This window comes from Choloepus didactylus, chromosome 5, assembly GCF_015220235.1.
Source record: "Choloepus didactylus isolate mChoDid1 chromosome 5, mChoDid1.pri, whole genome shotgun sequence".
Taxonomy (NCBI): domain Eukaryota; kingdom Metazoa; phylum Chordata; class Mammalia; order Pilosa; family Megalonychidae; genus Choloepus; species Choloepus didactylus.
In genome coordinates, this window is record NC_051311.1 from 62106806 (window position 1) to 62131437 (window position 24632).

Consider the following 24632-nt stretch of genomic DNA (forward strand, 5'->3'; position numbering starts at 1 on the left):
AGCACCTACTATGTGCCACGCCCTGCTCTAGGCTCTGGGGATATAGACAGAACCAGACAGAGAAGATTCCTGCCCCAATGGCACTTCCATTCTAACAGAGGGAGTTGGGCAATAAACCAGTCAAATACTGTGTAGACATTGTTATGTTCTTTGGGAAGAGGAGACAGAGTGCTGGGAGTGGGGGTAGGGGGCAGTGCACAATTTTAAACAGACGGGATAGGGATTGCCTTGTGACCTCACTTGCCTCACCCTAGTCCTGGCTTTGCCTCACTGAGAAAATGACATTTAAGTACTAGAGGAGTGAGGGATTGAGCCGTGTGGATCCTGGAGAAAGAGCATGCCAGGCAGAAGGAAGAGCCAGTGCAAAGACCCTGAGATGGGAGCACGCCTGGATGTTCAAGGAACAGCAAGGAGGCCACTGTGGCTGGAATGGAGTAAGCAAAGTGACCATGGTAGGAGTTTCGGTCAGAGAATGGAAGCTTTGTAGGCCATAGAAAGAGCTGAGTAAACTTGGCATTTCTGGGGGTTTTGTAAAGGAAAAGCTGATCTGTTTGCCTCATGCCTGGCCTCCTTGGGTTTCCCCACAGCCCCCTCCAGGTCCCAGGCAGACAACAAGCATCTGAGGGCCCATGCTGGGACAAGAAGGGTGTGAGCTGGATAGCATCTTGCTGAAGCCCCTCTGCAGGAAGGCTTCTCTAAAGGGACTGGGGAAAACAGAGGTTAGAGGTACCTCCATCCAGCCTCCCCGGGGAGTCCCTGCCCCTGCTTCTCTGGGCTGCCCCGGACAAGAGCCATCCAGATTCCTTCTGCTTTGTCAGAGCAGGAAGTTTACCCACCCACAACCTCTCTCTGTTCCAGGTTTTCTCCCATCCTGGGTAGGCAGGGAGCTAACCGATGAGAGAAAGGCCCCTCCCCAGAGCTGCCAGGCTGATTCCTGTGGTAGAACGAGTTCCTGACAATCAAATATGAAGTCCTTAAACCGGAAGAGGTTTCCGATCCCCTCACGTTGCTCCTCAGAGAGGAGTGTGTGGTAGGGCTTGGTCAGAGAAGGCTTCAGGCAGTGGCTGGAGGGTGACATGGTGAAAAATGGACAGGAGGGGCGGTGGGGACGGGCACCCTCTGACCTACACGCTCTTAATCCTGTGCAGGAGATAATTCTGTTTTTCCATCACACAAACACACCATCAGCAAAAGGATGACTTTTCGGGTGTCGTGATCACACGTCAAGGTGTCAGCCTTCCAAGGGAGTAGGACAGGTCTGGACAGTCCAGAAGGCCTCCGAGGCGGGGGGGGCACCAAGGGGGAGCAACGTCCCTCCCGGCTCCCCACTCTGTTCGCCTGCCCCGCAGTTGGAGAACATGGGCCCGCTCTGTTTTAGATGAAACCTCTCTGTGGGGTCTGGGTCCCTGGGGCTTTCGGCCTAACTCTGTGGCTGCCTCACAGAGGAGTGTCCTGAAAGGGGCCAGCCAGGTGGGAGTTGGGGAGGCGCTGAGAGCTGGGGTAGCTCTGTTTTCTCTCCCTGGGTGTGAGGAGTGAGTGAGGGGTTAAGGCAGTTGTCACCACAGCATATGTAGTTGCATCATGGGTGAGACCCCGGCCCCTGGGGTGTCTCCTTGTCCCAGCCCTCCTGCTCATCTCCCACTCCACTGAGGGTGCCCGTCTCCTCTCCTCTCATCCGGACCCACATTATGTTCCAGAATAATCCCCCACTGTATATGTGGTGTAGGATCCTTCCTCCCTGTTGCTTTTCTAATGAGTCCTATTTCTCCCCCTGAAGTCACACTCACACATCCGAGACAGCCACACCGACTGCCCTTGGGGTTGCCATGGAAACGGAGCGTTTCTTTCCTTCTCTCTCCTCCCTGTTTACTTCAGTCAGGAACTGCGGCAAAAAGCAGCCTGTCGCTGAAGGAGAGGGAGAGAGGTGGGCGGGAGAGATGGTGGAGGCTGGAAGGCCAGCCCGCTTTAAACCAGATCAGTCCAGTTCAGAGTGGCTCCCTCTCCACTCCAGTGAGCCCTTCAAGCAAGCCATTGTGGGCTGCAGAGGGAGGGAGGCTCTGGGCCCTGGGCAGCTTCAGTGGAGAGGGACAGAGGGCCTGGCCAGCACCCACCCCTCCACCTTCCACATCCGCCTCCCCCTCTCCTCTCACGCCCCAACTCCCTCCTGGCCAGTTAGTGTAGCCCTTAGTGGTACTGCCTGGGTTGCCGAGCTGCTGCTCAGAGTTCTGCAGGTTGTTCACTACACAAGGGTGCCCTGCTGAGGGTGGGAATGACAGGGGGCTGAAATCAAGCCCCTGCTCTGCACATCAACCCGTGTAAACGGGTGTGCACCATACCAGCTGGGAAGAAAGGCCACCTTGCTCTTATCACAAGGGCACTATGGGGTAATGGTGTCCTGGTGGCTGGCCATCCCCTCTAACACACTGGACACCCATGTTCCTCATGAGGGAGCTCCTGCTCATGTTTGGAGACACCAGTGCCTTCCTCCTTCCCATGATGCTGAGAGGGGCAGAGCCCTGGCAGGCAAGAGAGGGACCTAGTGAGTTCTGACTCTGACTCTGCGGCTCACTGGGACCTTCTTAGGCAAGTCGTGTCCCCTTCCTTGTCTCCTCTTCATCTAAAGGTAGGGGACAAATGCCACCTATCTCATATCACCTAGGATTGCTGGGAAGGAGGCAGGAAGCAAGGGCAATGTCTGAAATGTAAAAGGCCTATGCCACTCAAGCCCCTTGGGATGTGGACATCGCTTCTCCTGTCACCCTTCCTGCCACACTCAGCCAGACCAGAGCTGTGCTTTTGTTTCGCCTCTGGGTCCTTGGGCTGCCTCGAGTTGCCATTTTGTTTTCTCCCCCTGGCCAGCCTGGAGCAGCCCAAGCTGGGCTGGCTCAGCCAGATTCTCCATTTAGTTGCCCCCTAACCCCCACCAGTGCCACTGGGCCCCACCCTGAGCTGCCACAGGAGCTCTCCCACATGGGCACTGGTGCCCAAGCACCTCACATCCCATTCACTTGCAAGTCCTGCCAGCTATTTAAAAGGCAATAAGAATGAATTCTCTATTTCCACAACCACCACCCTGGCCCTGAGCACCCTCATCCCCGCCTGGCCACTGTCATGTTCTGCCAACAGAGCTTCCTGCTCCTCTAGGGCTGGACGCAGCACCCAGAGCGATCCCTTTGCCTTGCGCTCTACCTTAAAGCTTCCAGATGCTCTTAGAACAGAAGCCAAACATCCCAGCTCTCCTTAACGTGTCTTAACAGTCCCTCCTTCTGTGCCTCCCCAGTCTCTTCCCCAACATCCCCCTTACTTCAGCCACACAGGCTTCTTCTCATTCTAGGAGACACGAGAAGCTGGTTTGTGTTCCTGCCTGGAATGCTTTGGTCACTGATGTAGCCTTTTTTCTCACGCACTTTTCAGCTCCTTATGCACATTCACACAGTCCTCAGAAAGGCCTTCCCTAACTTTTCTATCTAAAACAGTTCCTAGTTACTCTCATAGCAGCCTCTTTAGTTCGTTTCCAGTTTCCTTTCTTGTTTGAGTGTGTATCACCTCCTCACCAGAATGGAAGCTCTCCCCTTATTCCCTGCTGCGTCTCCAGCACCCAGCACAGTGCTCCATGCATAATAGATGCTCAATTAGTAACTGATGCATAGATGAAGGGACCGGCGGCCCCACGGAGCTGAGTGCCAGCTTTCTCCAGGGTTCTCGGATGTGGGGCGGGAGGGGCACCAAGGTCCAGCCGGGGGGTGCCGAGCCGGGCAATCCCATCCTTTTTCTCCACCCCACCCATTCCCAGTTCTATGGGGACAGGAACAGCTCGGAGGGGCGCGCGGGGTCGCGACCGCGGGTTCCTGAGAACCCGGCTGCTGTTGCCACCTCCCGGCGGAGCTCCGCCGAGCTCCCGCTCCCCGCTAGGTGGAGGTAGAGAAGCCACCCGAGACGGCATCTTCGTGACGCCTTAGTGCAACCACGAGGACTTTTTGCTGCAGTCTGAAAAGCACGGCCATCGATGCGGGCAGCTGGCGTCCAGGCGCCGGCCGAAAGGGGAAAACGCCGAAGCGGAAAGGCGAGGGTAGGGGACACCCGGGGACCTCGAGTGAGGAGGGGCGGTTCTTCCAGTTTGACGCACCGTAAGCAATAAGTCCCCCGGATCAAAATGGCCCCGCCAGGCCATCGGCTTGGCGGGACCGGTGCGGTGTTACGACGCCAGCGCCGCTGGATGGCTTCGCCAGGGCGGGCGCGCGAACACTTGGGGAAATGTTGCGTGTCCGTAAGCGGCCTGCGGGTCGCTGGACTGTATCTCCAGCGCACCCAGCCGGGTCGAGGCCCGCCTTCGCCAGCACCGCCAGCTGCGCCCCAGCCCCGGGCTTCACAGCTCCCCTGAGCGGCTGCTCCAACGCCCCGGAATCCCGCCCCCACCCCACCCCCGGGAAACCAGAGATGATGACTGCAGTCTCCCAGAAGCCCTTCGGTTCTGCCCCCACTGCCCATAGCCAGGCGGCGGGGAAGGCTGTCGATGCCTCTCTTCTCAAACAGGGCCTTGGGGAAGGGGCAGGGAGGATGAAAGTTCTTATGAATGCAGCCCCCCAAACTGCAGGCATGGGCACCCTCGATCTTTGCTTCCAAGGCTTAAGCCCCCCTCTTTTCTGGCCTTTGAGTTACCCTCAGCAAATCACTTAACCTGGCTTCGTCTTGTTCTACCAACCTGTGAAATGGGATAATATCTCCAGGAGAAAAGAACTGTTTAAGTGCTTGGCTGTCCAGGCGAGAGGCTGGGCAGATAAGGTGACTACAACAGGTCTAGCTCCCAGGGCCCACAAAGCAGGACTGGAGTTTAGTCCTGGATCCCTCTAGTCCTGGTTGCCCTTGAGCACCAACCACTTGGGGTATATGCTGCCCGAGCAACCTCCATGCTCATCATTCTTATGGATTTGTGAGTGGCAAGTCTGGTCTCTTACTTTCATGGGCGTCTGAGCAGTGCAGGGTGAACAAGAGGCAGATGCTGACATCCTGAGCCGTGATCTGGGCTGTTTCAGTTCACACTATACCTTTCCCTTCTGGGTGAGGTTTAGCTAGTAAATAAAACCCCATTTGCAGCAGATCTCTGGATGCCCTGGCTATATTCTTTGTGGCTGGCAGAGTAAAGATGTTTGCTTCCTCATAGTGGGGTGGGGGAGATTTTGGAAACATCCTTGGCAACCATAGCAAGAGCTTCATCAGCTCCAGCAGCCAGACAACTTTAGTTTTAGGTGGAAGGTTCAAGAGGATGAACTGACCAGTTTAAGGTAACACAGACTGACAGCTGCTTTCTCTTCTTTTCACAGTTGCCTTCTGCAGTACTGCTCTAAATCTCTTGACATGGTGTGGGGTCCTAAAACAGTAAGTGGCCAGACCTCCCACCTGTCTCTGTCCTTCTCTCTTCCCTAACCCTCGTTTCTGGCTGGGTGCTTGCCCTTCCTGACTGAGCAGTGCTTTGTGCCTCCCGTCTTACCTGGGCTGCTGAAGCCCTCCTGTTGAACTGACTGCTGGAAAGGAGGCAGGATACACTTTCACATTTGAGAATCTGAAGAAAAGTGTCTCATTTTTGCATCTGAGACTGCCAGGTCAAAAACCCTGAGGCCTGGGCAGGATGGGCAGATAAGCTGGGTCTGCTTTGTATGTCACTCAAAAACCCTATACCTCCTCTCACTTTGCTGTGGAGTATGTGAAAGAAAAAGCCTCTGCCCTAGAACAGTGTTCTTGCTTGATTTTATGAATGGACAAGAATGGTGAGGAATAGTTTTTGGCCAACAGGATGAAAAAAACCACACTTATACCTTGAGAGACTTTGTGTGTCTTTTAAAAATTCCCTCCTTCCACCCTCTCTTTTTTTTCCTTCCCCTAACCTCCCAGGATTGGCTTTTAAGTCAAAATTCCCAAAATACCAGTCAGGCTGCATCTTAATCAATGAGGAACTTTAAAAAATACTAATCCTTCAGCCCCACCCTTTGAATTTTGCTCAATTATTTACAACCTGATTTAGTCAGAGGAGATCCAGATTTATACTATTATGAAGAAGAGCTAAATTGGAAAAGCTGTAAAGGGTTTTGTTTTATAAAGGGGAAAATAGTAAAAACAAAATAAAAAACATGAACACATTTAAAAAACAGCAGTCCCTGCTGCAGCACAGTCTTAATACTCTTAGCTCTTTGGACTGTTTTACACTTTTTCTTTTGGATACATTGACATCTCTAATTAATATGCTTATCTGGTTATTGTTTCAATTTGAGACATTTTATGGAAGATGAGGATTTAGCTCACTTACGTCAGCCTTCCTCCCCTCCCTCCTCCTATGTTCAGTGTCTTTAAAGGTTAATTTTGTAATTTTTAGTAACATACTTCTCTTTATTTCTTGTTCCAACAACTACAAAGAGCAATAATAGCAAACACCTATATATACATGTGGCTATTTACCATTAAATAAGTTAAAATTAAGATAATTTTAAAATTCAGTTCCTCAGCCAGTAGCCACATTTCGAGTGCTCAGAGCCACATGTGACTAGTGGCTACCATATTGGACAGAGCAGATATAGAACGTTTCCATAATTGCAGAAAGTTCTATTGGTCTCCCCCTGGTCTAGAGCTTCGGGCCTTTCATTTGAAAGTAGTATGGAAACTGGGTATTTTTATCAATGTCCTCTACCCTCAAGCAATTACTGCAGAAGATACATTGCAAGAGAATGTGGTTGTACAGTTCAGCTGTAATATTTAGTAATAACATTTTGACCAACTAGAATTTTATACATGCAACTGGAAGGACAAACCACCCAAACCAACAAAGCCACTAAACTCCTCCCTTCAGGTCAAGAAGGGGCTAGATACCCTATCTTAGAATTAAATCAGATGCAAACAGAAGTTTATTTCAAAACTCTGGCTGGTCTAAAGTCCAAAAAGTATAGGATCCATTTCTTTTTCCTGGTAGGTCTGAGGGGAGTACAATTTAGAAGAGGTAGGAGAAATAAACCAAAGAAAAGACTTCTCTGCATAATAAATGTGAAGTATTAACTGTAAGGTGGGCTAGGGACCCTTACAAATTACGAAGGGGTAGAAATTATCTTATAGATATATATTAATAATAACAAGTATTATTTGTCCTTGAAAGGTGTACTTGTCTGACCATTAGCCTAATGGATAATGAAACACTGAAAATAAGAGGTCTATGTGCAATTCACATTAGAAGAGGGAACTTAAAAGTGACCAGACTTGGAGTGTCCACGCCTACTCTGGACTTAACAGAGGTGGGAAACATACTACTGGGAGAAGGGATCTGGTTAGACAGTGAAGCATCACAAAGCAGAGGTTTTGGAGAGGGAAGCATCCAGAAGACCAAGGGCAGAACTAGGAACTGTGGTTTCATCTCCAAAGGACAACTGCAAAGGGTTCAACTCCTCTTGGTGCTTTTCTCTTGGATCATACAGTCATATGACTGTACGTACAGACTTACATTTTCCCTTTGAATTCTGCAGCCTTCAGAAAAGTCTTGATACATCCACACAAACTTGTCTAGTGATAGGGCAGCAAACGAGAGTATGACATGCCCCACATTCACTCTTGCTAGAGCCCTGGTCGGGAGGAGCATTCTATTGAGGGAACTGTCATGTGTCCAGGAGTTCCAGATGGTGAGCAGATAGGAGACCACAAGGGACGGGCATGGAAGTAGATGACTCACAGATATTACAGAGAAAAGTTGATCCTGGTGGGCATGGGGCAGGGGTGGTAGAGGTGGGTGGGGCTGATGCTTAGGTTATAAAGGTGAGCTCACATACACACAAATTACAGTCAGACAATCAAGGTGGCCTTGAACCAAATAGATTTGGAGAAGATTTATTGATCAGATAGTTTTAGAAAACCAACAGCAAAACACTGACAAGGTACATAAATACAGATTGGACATTTTAGGTTAAATCCACTATATTTCCTACTTGCTTGTAGGAAAACAGGTAAGATGGAAAAGCTGTCCTGATCATACGGCATGCACACCAGACTGTAAAAGGACTTCCACACTACTTAACAGGACTGTGGCAATAGCTTTAAAGTAAGGCAAGCATTGTGTGCGGCCTAAGCATACCCTCTTCTGAAGAGCAAAGCCCAGGTTCACCCCTCAGAGACTGCACGGTAGAGAGAGGTTGCCCTTTCTTGCCTAGGTGCTTCCAGTAAAACCTTCGTTGGCAGGTGCCTTTATAAGGAGATGCCTGGCATGCTCTCTCTGCTCAGACTTGGTGTACAAGGAAGTGGTTTTAGAGAAAGTCAGTGTTGTTTTCTGGTGCCTCCTTTTGTATTCTAAATGTACAACTAGTAAAACATCAATTACCACAGCTTGCTGTGTTTTTCTTTCTCTGAAAACTGCGTCTGACTCACCCTGTATACTGACTAAGCAGGGGTTTAAAAAAAATTCTTAAAAACACAAAATTACACTAAAAAGATGGTACCACTTTTGAAGCACAACTCAGAACTTTTTTTTCATAGCATCACACTGGGGAAGAGGTTGCTATCCGCAGAATCTAATGACTTTCGAAGGACAGCACCATTGCTGGGCACCGTCTGGTGGCGATGCAAATGGAGGTTTCTGAGCCCTGTGCAAATGGAGCTACTCAGGCCCTGCTGAGGAGGCTCGCAGTTCCCAGGCATCTGGGGAACCACCAAGGAATTTAAGCTAATAGTTTACAGTTTCTGGAGCTTATGATCATAGGAGCATAACCCTCATCCACTCTAAAGCTCAATGCTAGAATAATGAAGAATAAGGAAAATGGCTTTTTGGGCTAAAACAGTGCTGGCAGGTAGACAATTCAGTAACCTGTGCTACTTTCTAAACATCTGAAAGACCTCATAAAAACAAATTAGTTTTATGGAATTAAGACCAACATAGTCTTAGAGAATAATTCAACCTTTCCCTTATGGCCAGGCTTTCCTATATGTGGCTGGAAAAGGTATTTCCAAAGAGAAAACAAGGCTCCTGCAAGATTAAAGAAAAAGCAAGTATTTGTCAAGAGCGTAAAAAATGTGTTCAAATGATGGGATTTCCCCTAAATCAAATACAACTTTTTCTTCCTGTAGGTGCAAAGAGTTCTTTGGTGGTTATAGAAGAGACAGCCTAGAACTCAGGGCAGGAAATTATGCTGAAGCAGAGGACTGAAGAGTAACATCTAAACTTGGGATTACCACCCACGGTTCCTAATTTCAGTTTTCAACAGTTGTCAGCTTTTACCGTTAATCAGAGCTGCTTATGTTTGCTAGTTTTCTAGCCCCTTTTCCATTTCTCACTACTCATTAGCCCTGCTCCGCTGAAAAGGAGGTGCTTGAAGGAAAAGCTCAGGGAGGAGGAAGAATTGTAAATGAATCAACTGTTTGATAAAAAAGTTGATATACTGATTATCAATGATTTTCAATTATATGTGCTTTACTCTTGCTACTTTGGGTAAGCAAAGGTCATTTGCTCAGAAATGTTAATATGCTTATTATTATATTTTTAAATCCAGCTAAGTAATGGACATGAACAGGTAGAGCAAATTTTTACATCATGTCACTGAAAAAAAGACATTTTGCCAGTGGAAAGGGTTTCAGTTTGGCCCCTGAAAAACAGCTGCAGTCGATTCCATATGAGTTTATAGTTTTCCCAGGATCTGGAAAATACTTTAAGTAAAGAAAGCATAATTTTCTTCATTTAATAAAGTATTAAGTTCACCAATAAATTAGTATATACATGGGAGAATTGATAACATCAAATCTTAAGTTTCCATTTTCCATTTGGGAAACCTTTAAAGGTGTCTTCCTTGTTCCTGGGCAAAGAAATGTAGGAAGACATGCAAACGTGAGATAATACAAAGATGACTGGGAAAAAAATGTCAACTGAAACAAACCCACAGAATAATACGTCTCTAAGAATTGGAGTAAGAAAACATGGACTTGAAACTCTAGCTTTACCAAGAGTTGGCTTAAGCCAGCTGATCACATCTAAAATTCTTGGCATGATTTGGCTCTAAAGTAATGAGCTGGCTTCCTCAAAACAGATACAAAAAGTAATCTAGCTGCTTTATAGTCACACTCTATATATAATCTGTATATATCCATATGTGTTCTATATATTGCACTTAAATTTACAGGACTGCAGTCAGATGACTGGGAGTACCTCAAAGAGGCAGAGAGGCAGCAGGCATAAACTCTTCTAAACCAAGTAACAGTGTCAGGAATTCAGAATGCTGGCTATGTATATACACACACACGCACACTAAAATGCCTGGTGATCTCTTACATAAATCCTAGTCATATACTTTAAGTCATCATACACACAGTCTCATTTGGCATCCAGAACATGTGCATATGTGTGGTTCTATAGCACTCAGAAAGCTGGTTATACTACATCATTTTCACTAGTGTTATATTAAAAGAAGACACTTTAGACCAAGGATACATACTTCTATGAAAATGTCACATACAAGGTCTTCAATGTCAGGCCTCCAAAGTCTACCTCAAAAAGAAGTGCCCTCAGAATGCTTAAAAAAAGGACACTAATGAGTGTGGATTGAACCAGACCTACTCTGCTACCTGGTGTGTAGCAAAACTAGAGACCTGCTTATATCCCAAGGACCACAGAAGTATAAGCACAGAGACTGAGCATTCAGTCTTTGGTCCCTGTAGAAATTCATGACAAAAATCTTCCCCTTCCCCCACAGACAGCTTTACTTATTTAATTTGGGATTTATTTCCACCAAATACCCAGAGACCAAGGTGGACTCATGCAGCAAAGCTCTGTTTAGAACTAATGGAACTGCTCACTCTGACATGCTCTGGAGAGAGCTCCTTAGAGGATGGTGGTGGTAAGAGTGGGTGGTAAGAGGTTAAATGCCAAATGGACTGGTAATGGCAAGAGGTGGGGGCATGGGACCACTAGAGGAGTTGTTCCTTTTCCTGCCTCTCCCCCACACCTCTCACACCCCTAAAGGGCCCAAACTCAACAGATAAGTGGTTATTACAAGCCTTTGCAGAATACCGAAAATGGACAGGATATCATAATAAGGCCTGGAAGTTAGGAGTCCAAGTCTACAGGTCACAGTTTTCTCTTCCCCAGTTGTGAACACAGGATGGTAATTTTAGCCATAAATCCACACATAAGCTAAAGAGGTCCCTTCTGAGAAAAAGTAAAAAGAAGAAAAATTTTAAAAGCTAGGTGAAAAAGAGGCACTTAAAGGAAAAATGTGTCCTAAATCTCCCATCTGAGTCTCCTGTTGGGAGGAAAACAGTGGGATGATCAGCACTGTGCCCACTTGTATGCCTGAAGCACCTTTGTTAACACGTATGAACTTTCAAATGCTCATGTCTCTGTGACTTGCTCAACTACTCTAGCAGCCTGATGACAAAACAAATGAAAATGTAGGTCATTTTTCATTTTCAAGTTAAAAAACAAACAGAACCCAGAACTAAAATTTCACACTAAAAAAAGTGAATTACACTCAGTTTCATTCTTTCCTCATGCTAGTGTTTAAAATGATACTTGATTCTTCAGGAAGGATGACCTGTGGTTTTTCCCTTAAGACTTTCTATCCAATTACTAGACAATTACTCACAGCACCATACACATTAAAGCAGATGGAAACAGTGGCAACAAGCTAAGAGAAAAATCAAGAGCCAACTGGCTTTCTAGAAATAAAATCCGTTGCCTGAGAAAACAACAGGAGTGTGGCCCAAAGATTAGAAAAGAAACAAGTTCTGAAAAGAAAATGGCCACCACCTTGCATATAACATTGCTCACAGCCCAGAGGAGAAGCCAGGTTAACAGGCTCTGGTAGGGGGCAAGCCCTCTCTGCTCCACTCTTCCCTGGTCTCCCAAAAGCCTGTGTTTTTCCCAAGGCATTTATACCATATATTTAGGACTACACGTCCCCATGAAGAAGTCAGAGATACTTGAAACCATTAACAAGCACAGTAGGACTTCTAAACGGCTCAGTATAAAGAATTTGACAACCATAGTTTCTTGATTTGAAACATTCTTGGTACCATAATCTCTAAGAGCCACAACAAATAGCACAACCACAGCACACATGTAAATCTTTAGACAAGCCAACTCTGACTACTGCTGGCACCATAAAGATGAGAAAAGAAATCACTAACCAAGAGCTGCTGAGATGCTTAACTTTCCTCCAAAGCCAAAGGATAGTATGGGTATCTATGCAGCAAGATATCACCTACTGCTGCTAATAGACCCAGCTGCTCAATTAGATGCATCTTTGAAAGCAGTAAGTTTCAAACAGTAAGTTTCAAGCAGTTTAAGTATAACCTGCAAGATTCTCATTCTTCTCGTTCTATCCCCAAACTGATAACTGCTTGTTGTTGCTGGATTTTTTTTTCTTTTTCTTTTAGTTTTGTTTTTGTCAATAATGATGCTTTAATTTGTGGAGCACTGACCGATATGGTCATATGTTCAGAGTTCCTTTAAAAAAAATTTGATATCTTGTCTTGATTTGTAACATTAAGGTACTTTTAGACTTTCCCTCAACTCCATCAAGGAAGAGTGAGTATGTAAGCATGTGTGTGAGTATTGAGGTTGTGAGCGGGGGTAGAGAAGCAAAGAAGGAAGCACAAAGGAAAGTCAGATTTCCATAAACTTAAAAACCAATTTACAGAAAGGCATCTGATGTATTTTCTGAATAAGGCCTTGATCAGGGTAACCAATCCTCTTTGTAGCACATTCTACACTGCCCATAAATAAAGAAGTCTCTTTAAATTAACATTTCCAGTATGAATGAACAGTCCAGAAATCCTCATTTCAAGCGCTCGATGAGTCCCTGTGTGAGTCCAAGGTGCAGAAGCTGTGTTCGGGAGAGGTTTGCTAGGTTAGGGAAGGCCGCAAGCAGCTTCTCCCATGCCAGTTCCAGCAGGCTAGGTACCACCAGCCAGATCTTAAACAATGACCCAGTCCGTTTGTTTTCGTGGATGTTCACCACTCCTCCATGAATGTACATGCAACCAGCCTATAAACAAATGGCAGTCAAAAGAGGGCAAATTCAAGCAGGAGAGAAACAGATACTAAGGCTGAAGATTCAGGAGCAAAAAAAAAAAAAAAGCATAGTAGACATAACCAAGATGAGCTTCATGAAACAAACAGAATTTCTCAGTGATCTCAAAATAGTGCAGAGATCAAGAAGGATTTAAATAATGAATGAATTACTAAGGGTAAAAACTATAGATTTTTAAACTTCTACAAACATTAAACTAAGACTACATTAGGTATCCACTGTGTCAAATATTGGGAATACAAAGATCAAAATAAAGGTCTTTACCTTGGAAAACTAGTGGGATCTTCAGTAATATGGCATCATGGGGATAAAACTATCTTGCCCTCCCAGAATATACCTGTTGATAATCACTGTTAGAGCCTGAATGCCACATGAAACATTTTTCTTCCATTTCTGCTGCTCTTTAAACTTGTATATTTTTTTCACCTTTTCTCAGAGGATTGGCTAGCTTTAGAAGGAAGTTTTAAAAACAAATTTTTACTACCAGGTTTGCCAACATCAGGACTCTCTAGATCTCCTTATCATCTACAACTATGTAAGGAAAATATGAAAATAAAAACTTACTGGTGTAACAGCTGCACAGTGAAAATAAACTGGCTCAGGCATGGTAGCTGGGAGCTTCACCCACTGAAAAGTCTGCAGATTCAATTTCCAGATATCTCCCAGGATCACCTCTCCATTATAGCCCCCACAAATAAATACATCTACCAAGAAAAGAGAAAGCCCAGATCACCCAAAGACCAAAGCTACAGTGTATTTTATAGTAGACCACATGGCTAGCTGACAAGAGGCCAATTAAGTGGATTTGCACTATACCATAGAGGACTCCAACTGTGTGGTCGCCTGAACAGAGTTTGGACACTATGTCAGGGTCTTTATGTCAGGATTCACAAATCCAAATAGCCACAGGTGCCAGGCACAGAAAATGAATGAGCAAGGAGGTCCATGGAAGACAAAGAAATAGGGAGGCATATGCTCTAATGAGGTGACAGCTATGCAGCTCCAACTAACTGATACCACCCAGGACTTAAGATCTGCAGTTACCAGATCTCCCAATATTTCAAGAGAAGCTACAAATCAGGATTTTTAAAATGTGAAACATTTTGATTTTTAAGTGTTGTCCACTAATTAAAAGAATTTTAATGCATATATGAGCCACACAAAACACATTTGCAGGTCATCAGGGAAAACAAATCTTACAAACACTTTTTTAACAAATATATTCTATGTAGACATTTAACTGAGGAGAAATGTTTACTGCAATGTTCACTTTGGGAGCAGCAAGAGAGGTTCTTCCAAGCTTTCTTCAACCCACAGAGGACAGTCTGAAGCCCCATTTGATCTGTACAGTTCTTTATGTCAGAAATAAAAATTTCCCAAAATGAAAGGTTTTCTTGTAAAATCATTAGTTATAACTAACTAGATAACTTGTAACAAAGGCCATGTGACCCTTTTAAATTAAATGCCCAGAACTAAGGTTGAATCCTTTTGTAGGGTGCCTGGCCTCAAAGAATCAAATTAATAAATGTCTTAGTTCAGGTCTAAATCAAGTATAAGCTAATATTTAGTTAAACTATAAAATGTACTGGAAACTTTTTTGGCTAGGTTTCAAGAAAAACTTTAAAGTACAAGCTCCATTCTCAGAGAGACAAAGCTGAACAATGCCCCTACCTATAATTCTTATCCAAAAAGCAAAAGCATAATAAAAAGTACCTCTGTGCTAGAGATAGCTGCATAATCCTAGTTAAGTCCAAACTAAGCTGTTGAAAGGATATAGGCTATCAAGTCATTTATACACACCTTCCTCCCAGGAAAATTTAAGGAGGTATACTAAACTACGAAATAAACTGTAAATTAAAAGACAGGAAGGTTATCCAAAGAGGAGTCATTTATGACACTTAGATATAGTAGCTGCTTTCTGAAGCCATACAATGCCTTTGTTGTAATACAGCCAAAGAATGAGCTAAGAGTTCTATTTGGCATCAGACAGAGAACACAATAAACTTTATGAAATGACATTCTGAAAGAGTCATTGCAATTTAATACAATGTTCACTGAGGTCTCTATTGTATGAGCAGTCAAGAGTATCAGTATTACCCACCATAACTATAGCCATCTGATGAAGTGAGGTGCTGAAAGAACCGGTGTTGTAATAACAAAGCTTATTTATTGCCGATTTTTTGGTTCTCTGATAACTGAGGAAGCCCAAATAGTAGACTAGTTTATATTATGAAAAACTGCTGAGAGAGGCATAACTCTATGGATTCCCTTTAAGTTTAAGCGACAAGAAATAGTCTCTCCCCAAAGCCAAACACCTTTTCTGAGGAACTATCTTTATGGAATAAGACATTCCTACAGACAGCTAAACTAATTACAGAAATGGAATTAGCATATTATTTAGAATCCTTACCATTTTTAATTTGAACACAACTGTGACATCTTCGGGCTGCAGGGAAACCTGCCAAACACATAAACACAGAAAGTCCACTATTCACACACAAAAAACTGGGAATAACATTGATAAGACATAGCAAAAGACATACTATAAGTAACTCACTTAAAACAATTCCTTTGTTTGCATTAAGCAAACAGAAACACAGACTGGTCCTTCCAATTCTTCCTTATTTCACATTGAAATGACTAAGCCACCATTAGACTCATTATAAGAGTACAGTGCTAAGGTGCCAGGGAAACAAGGTGGGATGGAGGGGGCTGGGGTTACCAGTGGCTTTCCTATGGCCCCTTGAGCCACAAAGAGATGGGAAGATCTTGATTTAAATTCCTATTTCTTATCCCACCCATATTTACCTACTTCTGCCCCAAGAATTCAAAAATTCTCACAAAAGGTCTCCTTGCTCAATTGCTAAGGAATAATAATATTTGAGCTAAGGAATACAAGTAATTTCTAATATCAGTTCAACAGATATTTTAGCTGCTATTTAGCTCAGTAAAATTATTTTTTTCCATTCCAAAACAAGTCAAAGTGTAAAATACATTTGTTAAACACAAGTCAATCGTTATTTTAACTTTACCTATTTTTTCATGGGGTTTTGTTGCGATTTCCTCCCATGCATTCGTTTCAAGGTTGTATGCATGGATCTTGGAGAGAGAGAGAAAAAAAAGAACATATACACACATATAGAGATAAATAACCGTAGTTTTAGCTAGCCTAAAAGCTGGATTTTTAACAACAGTTTGGATTCTTGGTTGAAGTCTTCTTTTCCTTTGTATTTCTCTGATCTTTCCTAATTCTAATAGAAGGCAAAATATTAAATGAGGCAATTGAAAATTAAGCACATATATGACTTCAATTAATAAAAAACAAAAAAAAGGGGGCACAGAGTTTGAACTGATAAAGAGCATCTAACATAAAATAGATGATGAAGAATCTGCAAAAATTAAAATACCTAAGTAACATGAAATGATACATGTTCACTGTAGAAAATGGTGGAAGTTGCAAAACAGCACAAACAAACAAGTTTGGTTTTTTTTAATTACACAATGGGGAAAATAGGATTGTTTGTTAACGAGGCATATGGTAAGGAAATAAGAATGCAGTTTTGATAAAACCTACAGCTCTAAACATGCCTGTTCTTTTTAGATACACAGCACTAACAATGAGAGGCATGTTACATTCCTAGAATACTGGTTCCAATTCTAATTAATTACTCCAAATCTCATGCAAGCTACTACTATACCTTCCTTTTAGTCACTTTCCTCATCCAGCATAAGGGGATAATTTTCATAAAACATTTTCAATGTGTGATAAATGCAATTATCAACTGGAAAGCATATGAGGGGCACAGAGTTTGAACTGATAAAGAACATCTAACATGAAATAGATGTTGATGAAGAATCTGCAAAAATTAAAACACCTAAGTAACAGAATTATTTTGCTTTAGTATGATATATGCCTCTCTCTATCCTCCTCTCCCTCTTCTTTTTTTTTCTTTCTTTCTTTCTTTTTTTTTCTGTGTGTGTATTTGTTTTTACCTTGTTTAAGGAATATGCTGTCCAGGAAGTACCACCTCCCAAGATGTAAATCCTCTGCCCATCATGTGCAATTTCATGTCTGTATCTGAAAATATACAATAAAATACATTTACAATTAAGTGAAATCTGATCTACCTAAGATTTAACCACAAGACTTTTATTGTATCACTATTTTTAATAAAAAAATATTGTAAATAACCTAAGTGTATAATAATAGGGAAATGGTTAAATAAATTATAGATTATACATAAAATTTATTAGCATATAACCAATAAGAATATGGCATAGAGAATGGTTAATATATATTGAGAACTTCTTTTTGTGTCATTCAGCAAGAAAAAAAGTTACAAAATAGCAGGTAGGCTATAAACCATTAAAAATTTACAAACACACAAATATGCAGAGAGAATTACTAAAGATATAATCCATAATGTTAACCTTGTTTATCTCAGAGTTCAGATTTTGTTTTTCTCATTTTCATTTTGCTTATTTGTATTTTCTAGATTGTCTATAATCATTTTGTGATAACTCTGCATATGGGGAAAAATGTTACAGAGTTTTAAAAACTGATCCACCTACATTTAATTAGAGACTTATATCTTTAGCAGATATAAGTATATCTGAAAAATTATATTACATAGAGCTGTGAATATAATGTGAAACACCTCCCAGAACTTTTATCCAGGTAGTCTAGCTAGAAGATGAAACAATTTATAATATGTCCATAAAATGATTCAAAGAAGGCAACCAAGTGAAAATGCTTTGAAAATTTAATCTATCTCCTCCTTTCCCTGAAGGCCCTGATGCTGATAAAATAAATTACATCAAAATTATTCCAAGTAACAGGCCATTTCCCAAATCCTCTCATACTGGTTCTGTAATAATCAGCCCACTAACATACTACAATAAAGATAAACTCTTCCTTAGCACCTCTATGCCATTTTGTTTAAAAGCAACAAAGAGAAATTAAATTAATCTGAACAGAGTGAATTTTAAGATTGTCTTTGCTTTTGAACTGGAGAAAAAAAATCTCTTCAAGCTTTTCAGTGAGTTGTAATTCTAAAAGGAGGCAACTGCTATTAGGAAAGAAAAGTGAAAGATCTAGGACTGCTACTAGAAAGCAACTATGAAGAATCATGTGGTGTTTGAATGTTTAACAAAGCACTTAAAATGACCTTTTCATCCATCCATCCATCCAATCAACATTCACTGAGCCCCACTTTGGGCATGGTACTGTGCCCTGTACTGGGGATGCAGCTGTGAGCAAATGAAACCTAATATGTGAGTGAAGAAGGGAAATCAAAAAGTAATTGGAAAGTAATTGTTTTGCTTGTAATATGAAATTTGATTACAATTGCTACCACTGGTTTCTTCTTCAAAGTATTAGTATCTTCCTAATGCAGAAAGAATGAAACATAAGAGGAAATACAGGAAAAACTGTAGTTCAGGAAAAAATACCATTCCCTCGCAGAAGGAACTGGGAACTAACAGCCAGTTAATTATTTTAACCAGGGCCAAAGGTTTTTCTTCAAACCATGGTACCAATATTCTGAAAGAAGTCAAATCTCAGCAAGAAAGAATAAATTTGCTTTAATGCTACAAACTCACCTCTCTTCTGGCAGATCACAGGATAGGTTGTTTGGTTTCAGTTGTGTCCACTCTCTGGTATTGAGATCTAATTTGTGCAGATCTGTGCTGTAAATATAGCCAGTTGTCCCTCCAAAGACATAAAGGGAGCCATTGATGATAGCCATGGCCTGGATAATGGAGAAAGGTGAACAAGACTGACTCGTTAGCATTTGGTTAAAGAAAACTTAACTAGATAACCCCAAATTAGGTTTTATAAAATTCTCTTGTACTTCTAAAATATCAGACTCTTAAAGGACTGAAAATTTTAGAGGTCATGGAGATTATTTTTAGAAAGCTAAAGCTTTGCTCAGCTGGATAGCAAATTCTACCTACAGATAGTCAACTGGGTTAGATGGTCCTTAGAGGGCTTAGCCAACCAAAAAAATTTATAGATCACAGACATGAACATTTCCATTGAAAGCTGCTTCTCTTTCTAAGCAGTCTGAAGAAAAATGCTCTCAAGAAGAAGCAGATACAAAAATAAGCCACTAGAATCCCTTGAGTAGGAAGGTTTAGAAGTGACAGTGCTAAGACCTTGACATTTTCCACCAGACTCTTGTTCAATGTAAATTCAGCTATTATTATGGTTACTTCTTAAGAGTTTAAATGCTTCCTGTATATGATGGAAATAAGGAAGTATCCAGTATGTGTCCCTTCAAAGTTAAAGTTCAGAAGCTGTTTAGCAGTACTAATGCCAGGTAGTTCAGAAAGCAGCTGAACCCTGGTGGTTTCAAGCTTAAGTTCATTATTTTCAAATGGTCTCTGATGTATGGCTCCCTATCTTTTTGGATGTAACTTTTCACATTCAGGGTTTGAAGCACTGGGCCCTAAACTAATTTCTACGATGTTTTAGCTCTGAAATGAGTAAAACTGTCTTAACCAAGTGCAGAATTATCCACTGTATTACTTAGGTCAGAGAGCGCTTCAAAGAGTCGTATCACTCTAAAGATGACAGAACCCAGAGCATACTGCAGCCCAATTTCTCATGGGGAAGGACTCCACATTTAAAGAAACTGTCATACAGGTCTAAACTGCATTAGAAACAAAAGATGAGGGAGGAAAAAGGAAAGGAGAAGACAAGCAATCAGATTTACAAATTATAATTTCACGTCAGAACTGAAAAATCAAATACTAACCACACTGAATTCATTCTCCATTAAAAAATGTTGGTAACAATATAAATATTCTGACATTGTCCCCAGAACTAAAACAGTATGAACAAAGATATCCACCATGACGGGCCACAGATTGGTACCTGTCCATATATACGACTGGGTTTCTTCCCCCGACAGCTGAGTAAAGCCCATCTCTTATACTTCACATTACAGACATGGACGTCATTGCCGTTGCTCTCACCAAATGGGATGCCTGTACCTCCAAACACTAACAGATTGTTTCCGTGCAGCACAACTGGGAAGGAGAAGTACAGATTCCATTTACATACTGGCCACATGCAATATGTGCCCACATAAACCCAGAATATCTGAGAAACTAAAAACAGTCTGCTTTAATGCTCTCAGAAGGTAGTTCAAACCACTGCTATCTAACTACTACAAAATTCTGCAGAAAAAGGTCTAATTCACACTACCTATCATTGTTAGGTATATAACATTTATTCAACACATATTTATAGAAATTCATTAAATATACTGTGTATAAAAATACTGAACTATATGTACTTCAGTATACTACTGCTGCTAAAAACAGTTTGAGTATGCTGGAAGCAGAGGAAAATGAAGCATCATCTTTGCCTTAGAAAAGACCCAGTGAAATTCAGGATGAAGGGATAAAAAGATCATTCTGGTTTTGCCAGGTAGTGTCCTTTATACTTTGAACTATGGTTTCTATCATTCTCTCATCTTAATCCTCTACCAGGTAAAAAGAAACGCCAATATCCTACTAGTAACTGGTGTTCTCTCTGTATCTCTTCTGTTCCTGCCACAACACACACACGCACACACAAAATCACACATTTTCTCTCTTTGAGGACAAATAACTCTCAAAATAGTGCTAATGTATTTTTTCGACAGTTTTTTTTTTTTTTTTTTAACATCAATTCAACTGATACAGTGTAGCAGTCAACACCATGGGCTCTGGAGCCAGTGAGACCTTATTTAAATTCCAGAGTGGCCTCAGAATTAATCTTCACAACAACCCTATGAGGTAGGAACTATTATCATCTTCCCCATTTTTATAGATAATGAAACAGAGACATAGAGTGGTTTAAATAACTTGTGGAAGGTTTCCTAAAAAGAACCTTACCAAACTGGGATTCAATCCCAGGCAGCCTGGCTGGAGCTTGCATTCGTAACCACTACTCTTAGGGCCTCTCTAAAGTGTCAGTGTTCTCATTTGTACACTGGCAATAGTTCCACACGGATTAAATGGATAATGTGTGTGAAATACTCTGCTCTGCACATTCATTGTTAGAAACCCCATTTGTTAATTTTCTACCACATTTTGCCTACAATATACGATACTTTATATTTAACCCTTTGAGATATTACCAATCACATTTTACAGGTAAGGAAATTGAGGCTAAAAATCATCTGGCAAGTAAATGGTATATAGCTGAATTCAAACTTATGGCTATCCAACGCCCAGGTGATTATAAATTACCTGTATTACTACCATAGTAAAAGCCTGTCCATTAACATGTTTTAATCTTATTTCATTATTATAAATTATTAGCATGGAACATGTGACATTAGACCTGGTCTCCCAGACAGTTCATAAAGTCAAAAGTTCAGAACTGCTTCCACTCACGTGACATAGATGCCAGTTCTCGGGGCATGTAGCCATCTGTACCCATCTGGTGCCACACTCCAGTAGCAAAATGATACCGCCAAAGCTCCCTGAACAGAGGATAGTCTTCATTATCTGGCCCTCCCGACTCATCATAGTCTGGGTTATAACCTCCAAACACATACAGATTGGTATTATCTGCCACACACCGATGTCCACTTCGTGCTGGTGGAGGTCTGTGGCCTAGGAGAGAAGAGGACAGTTTTCCACAGGGGGTTCAGCAGGTGAAAAGCCCAAATGAAACAACCCACATTAGTTTAAAAAGGGATCAGAGAAGATTTATAACTTGATTGTACTTTTTATTTGCTTAGGTCATCTTATACATAGCATTCACACACACTACTTAAGATTTTAAGGAGCTAGTCTCCATTTCTATCTCATATGACTATTTTCAGAATTTGCTAACAGTAAAAAGATTTTTCCCAAGTGAGGCAAAAGAGCATTATAAACTCTCTTCCAAGAAAGTGGCTGACTATTTAGAATTTTCAAGAAAAGTAGGAGGGGTTTAGTAATTCAAAAGCTAAAAGGACAAATTTTCTTATTTTCTGAGAAGAGAAAACAACACAGGCCAACTAAATTAAACTGAATACTAGAGAAATACATCACAAATGTGAATGAGTCATGTATAAATAAAAATGCACATACATAAAACTCATGATTTTTTCCACACTATATAATTATACACATAGAAAGAAAACTGGCCTTCAAAGAGTGATAGCAAAATTTAGAATTTAAATACCATTCCAGAGATTATGGCAGTTAACAAAGAATAGTCTTATATTTACCTCAAAGAGCATTGTTCATCCTATTAAGAGTTTTACTAAGAAAAGCTGTTTCTACAATTTATATGTGAAAGTTTTCTGAAGTTCATATCAACTTGTTCACTAAAAATTACTTCAAAATTATTTTAGCGTTAAAAAAAAAAACCCAATACTTTATATTAATTCTATTCTCCTTACAAAAATTTCTTATACCAGTCTACATAAACCCTTGCATAGCTCTAGAAGCAAAGATGCTTAAGTATATAGTGGATGGAATAAGAAGCAACTATAGTTGTCTATTACCCTAAAAGACATGTCTACTTCCATATGTTAAAGAAAACAGTATAATGTTAGTTAATATTTAGGCCAATGTTGGACACCTAATAAACACCTCTTATACAAATAAATTATTACTATCCTAACAATTTTTTTTTAAACAAAATCCCACTTTCTTGGGTATGCTTTAAGAACTCAAAAGAAATTCTGCACAGATCTTGAGCAACAACAACAAAAGTCACTCAAGTTCAATCTGTCAGTCTCGTTTGAGACTTTAATGGTTCCTTACTGCTCAGGTATGAAGTTCTCTGCCCAGCATTTAGAGCCTTTCACAAGCGCCTTGCCCTAGCTTATCTCACACTCACTCCTGCCTGCTTAATCAAGCTTATGTCTCTGCTTGAAAAGCCCAGGGTACTTCCCTTATACCTTGGACTAGTCTATCTACCCTTCAATCTCCAGTTGTGGAAATGCCTCCCATACAGCCCACACAGCTCTTTTCTCTTTGATAAAACCCTAGGGCCTTTGCTGTAAAGACCATTATCACTAAAATACTAGCGCATACATGTGCAATTAATGAGACTGTCACACCATGCCTATGTGAACATATGAATAAATATCATAGTAGGCAAATTATAGTAAGTGAGCAAACTTACTAAGGGGCTGTGATTTACCTTACAGAACTCAATTTATCTGCACTTTCTAGGAATCCTGAGACACAGAAAGTGTGGCGTGGAAGAAAAAGCAAGGGCTCCTATAAATATCTAGGTTTGAATCCAGGTTCTTTCTAACTGCTATCTTGAGCAAATCAGTGGCCATTCCTAAGCCTCAGTTTCCTCATCTGTATATGGTAACAGTATTACCATACTTCACAGATTTATTACATTCCTTATTAGGTTAAAATATGTTTATTGCTTTATATAAGTTTGTTGGCTTATTGATTATAACATTTTGTTTATATACATATATTGGTTTATATATGTCTATCTTTCCAGGAGTCTGTGAGCTATTTGAGGGAAGAGGAATGTATTTATATTTATCTTTCTATTCACCAAGTTAAGGTTGTGCCTGACCCACAGAAGATACTTGACAATGTTGGAAATCAGTGAATTTGGCATTTAATTCTTCTCTATTCATTTTATCAGTTTATTTTTCTTTTCCAAATGGATTATAAGCTCCTCAAGAGCAAAGGTCATGGATAAGAACTATCCTATATCACTCATAACACTTAGTTGGAGATATGGAACAGATACTACAAGTTTTGTTGATTTTCATTCCAGGTTAAAATACATAGTGACAAAGCTGATCAAAACAGTGTACAACTTTAAGTGGATTATAATAGTACTATGTTGATGAGATATACAATTTAGGGAACAGGTGTTGAATTATGCAATGTTCTTCTCCCCAAGACACAAATGTTTCTAAGAATCAGCAAAATTTTAACAAAAAAAAGTATTGGTATGGTCAACAGATGGGTACTCTGTCATTTGCCTTTTTACCTGGAGTCAATGGATAATTTTTAAAACTGCTTTTGGGCAAATATGAAAAGAAACATATTCTGATTTTCTCAAAATGGCTGTACAGCAGGCAGGCAGACCATTATAGATGTATTGCCTACTATTTTTGTGAACAAATATAACTCACATGGATCACATAGCTGAGTCATCAGTGAAAAGCTGGTTTTATACTTATCTACTCATTCATTAAGTCAGAAAGTATTACTGGACACCTGCTATGTACTCGACACTGTGCTAGGTGTTGGGAATACAATGACAAGTCAATTACTATTTCTGTCCTCTGAAGCCTACTATCTAGTCCTGCACCATCCAACATGGTAGCCACTAGTCACATGTGGCTATTGAGCACTTGAAATGTGTCTGGTCCAAATTGAGACATGCTTTACATGTAAAATAGCTACTGGACTTGAAGACTTAATATGACAAAAAATGTAAAATTTAATAATTTTTAGATTGATTTAAAATATTTTTTATATAATGGGTTAAATACAAATACTATTAAAATTAATACCATCTTTTTTATTTTTTTAATGTGGCTACTGGGAATTTTAAAATTTTGTGACTTACATAATATTTCACTGATCTAGCCCAACTGCTGATTTTTGTTA

At 41.2% G+C, this 24632-nt stretch overlaps 1 protein-coding gene and 1 long non-coding RNA gene across 2 annotated transcripts in view; one reads left to right on the top strand and one right to left on the bottom strand.

Moving 5' to 3' along the window:
* The first annotated feature begins 3932 nt into the window (after positions 1 to 3932).
* The window catches only part of LOC119534119, a 49178-nt gene continuing 28478 nt past the window's right edge, over positions 3933 to 24632 (top strand). Inside the window, exons 1-2 of the long non-coding RNA XR_005216959.1 lie at positions 3933 to 4069; positions 5322 to 5376. This is a non-coding gene — a long non-coding RNA (uncharacterized LOC119534119). The remainder of the gene's footprint in view (positions 4070 to 5321; positions 5377 to 24632) is intronic.
* The window catches only part of KLHDC10 (kelch domain containing 10), a 72339-nt gene continuing 60040 nt past the window's right edge, over positions 12334 to 24632 (bottom strand). The window contains exons 3-10 of the mRNA XM_037836162.1: positions 21435 to 21656; positions 19924 to 20078; positions 18648 to 18796; positions 17040 to 17124; positions 16079 to 16145; positions 15457 to 15504; positions 13611 to 13750; positions 12334 to 13001 (exon numbers count right to left, since the gene is read on the bottom strand). Of these exons, the coding sequence (XP_037692090.1) occupies positions 12792 to 13001; positions 13611 to 13750; positions 15457 to 15504; positions 16079 to 16145; positions 17040 to 17124; positions 18648 to 18796; positions 19924 to 20078; positions 21435 to 21656 (1076 nt within the window). The 3' untranslated portion in view covers positions 12334 to 12791. The remainder of the gene's footprint in view (positions 13002 to 13610; positions 13751 to 15456; positions 15505 to 16078; positions 16146 to 17039; positions 17125 to 18647; positions 18797 to 19923; positions 20079 to 21434; positions 21657 to 24632) is intronic.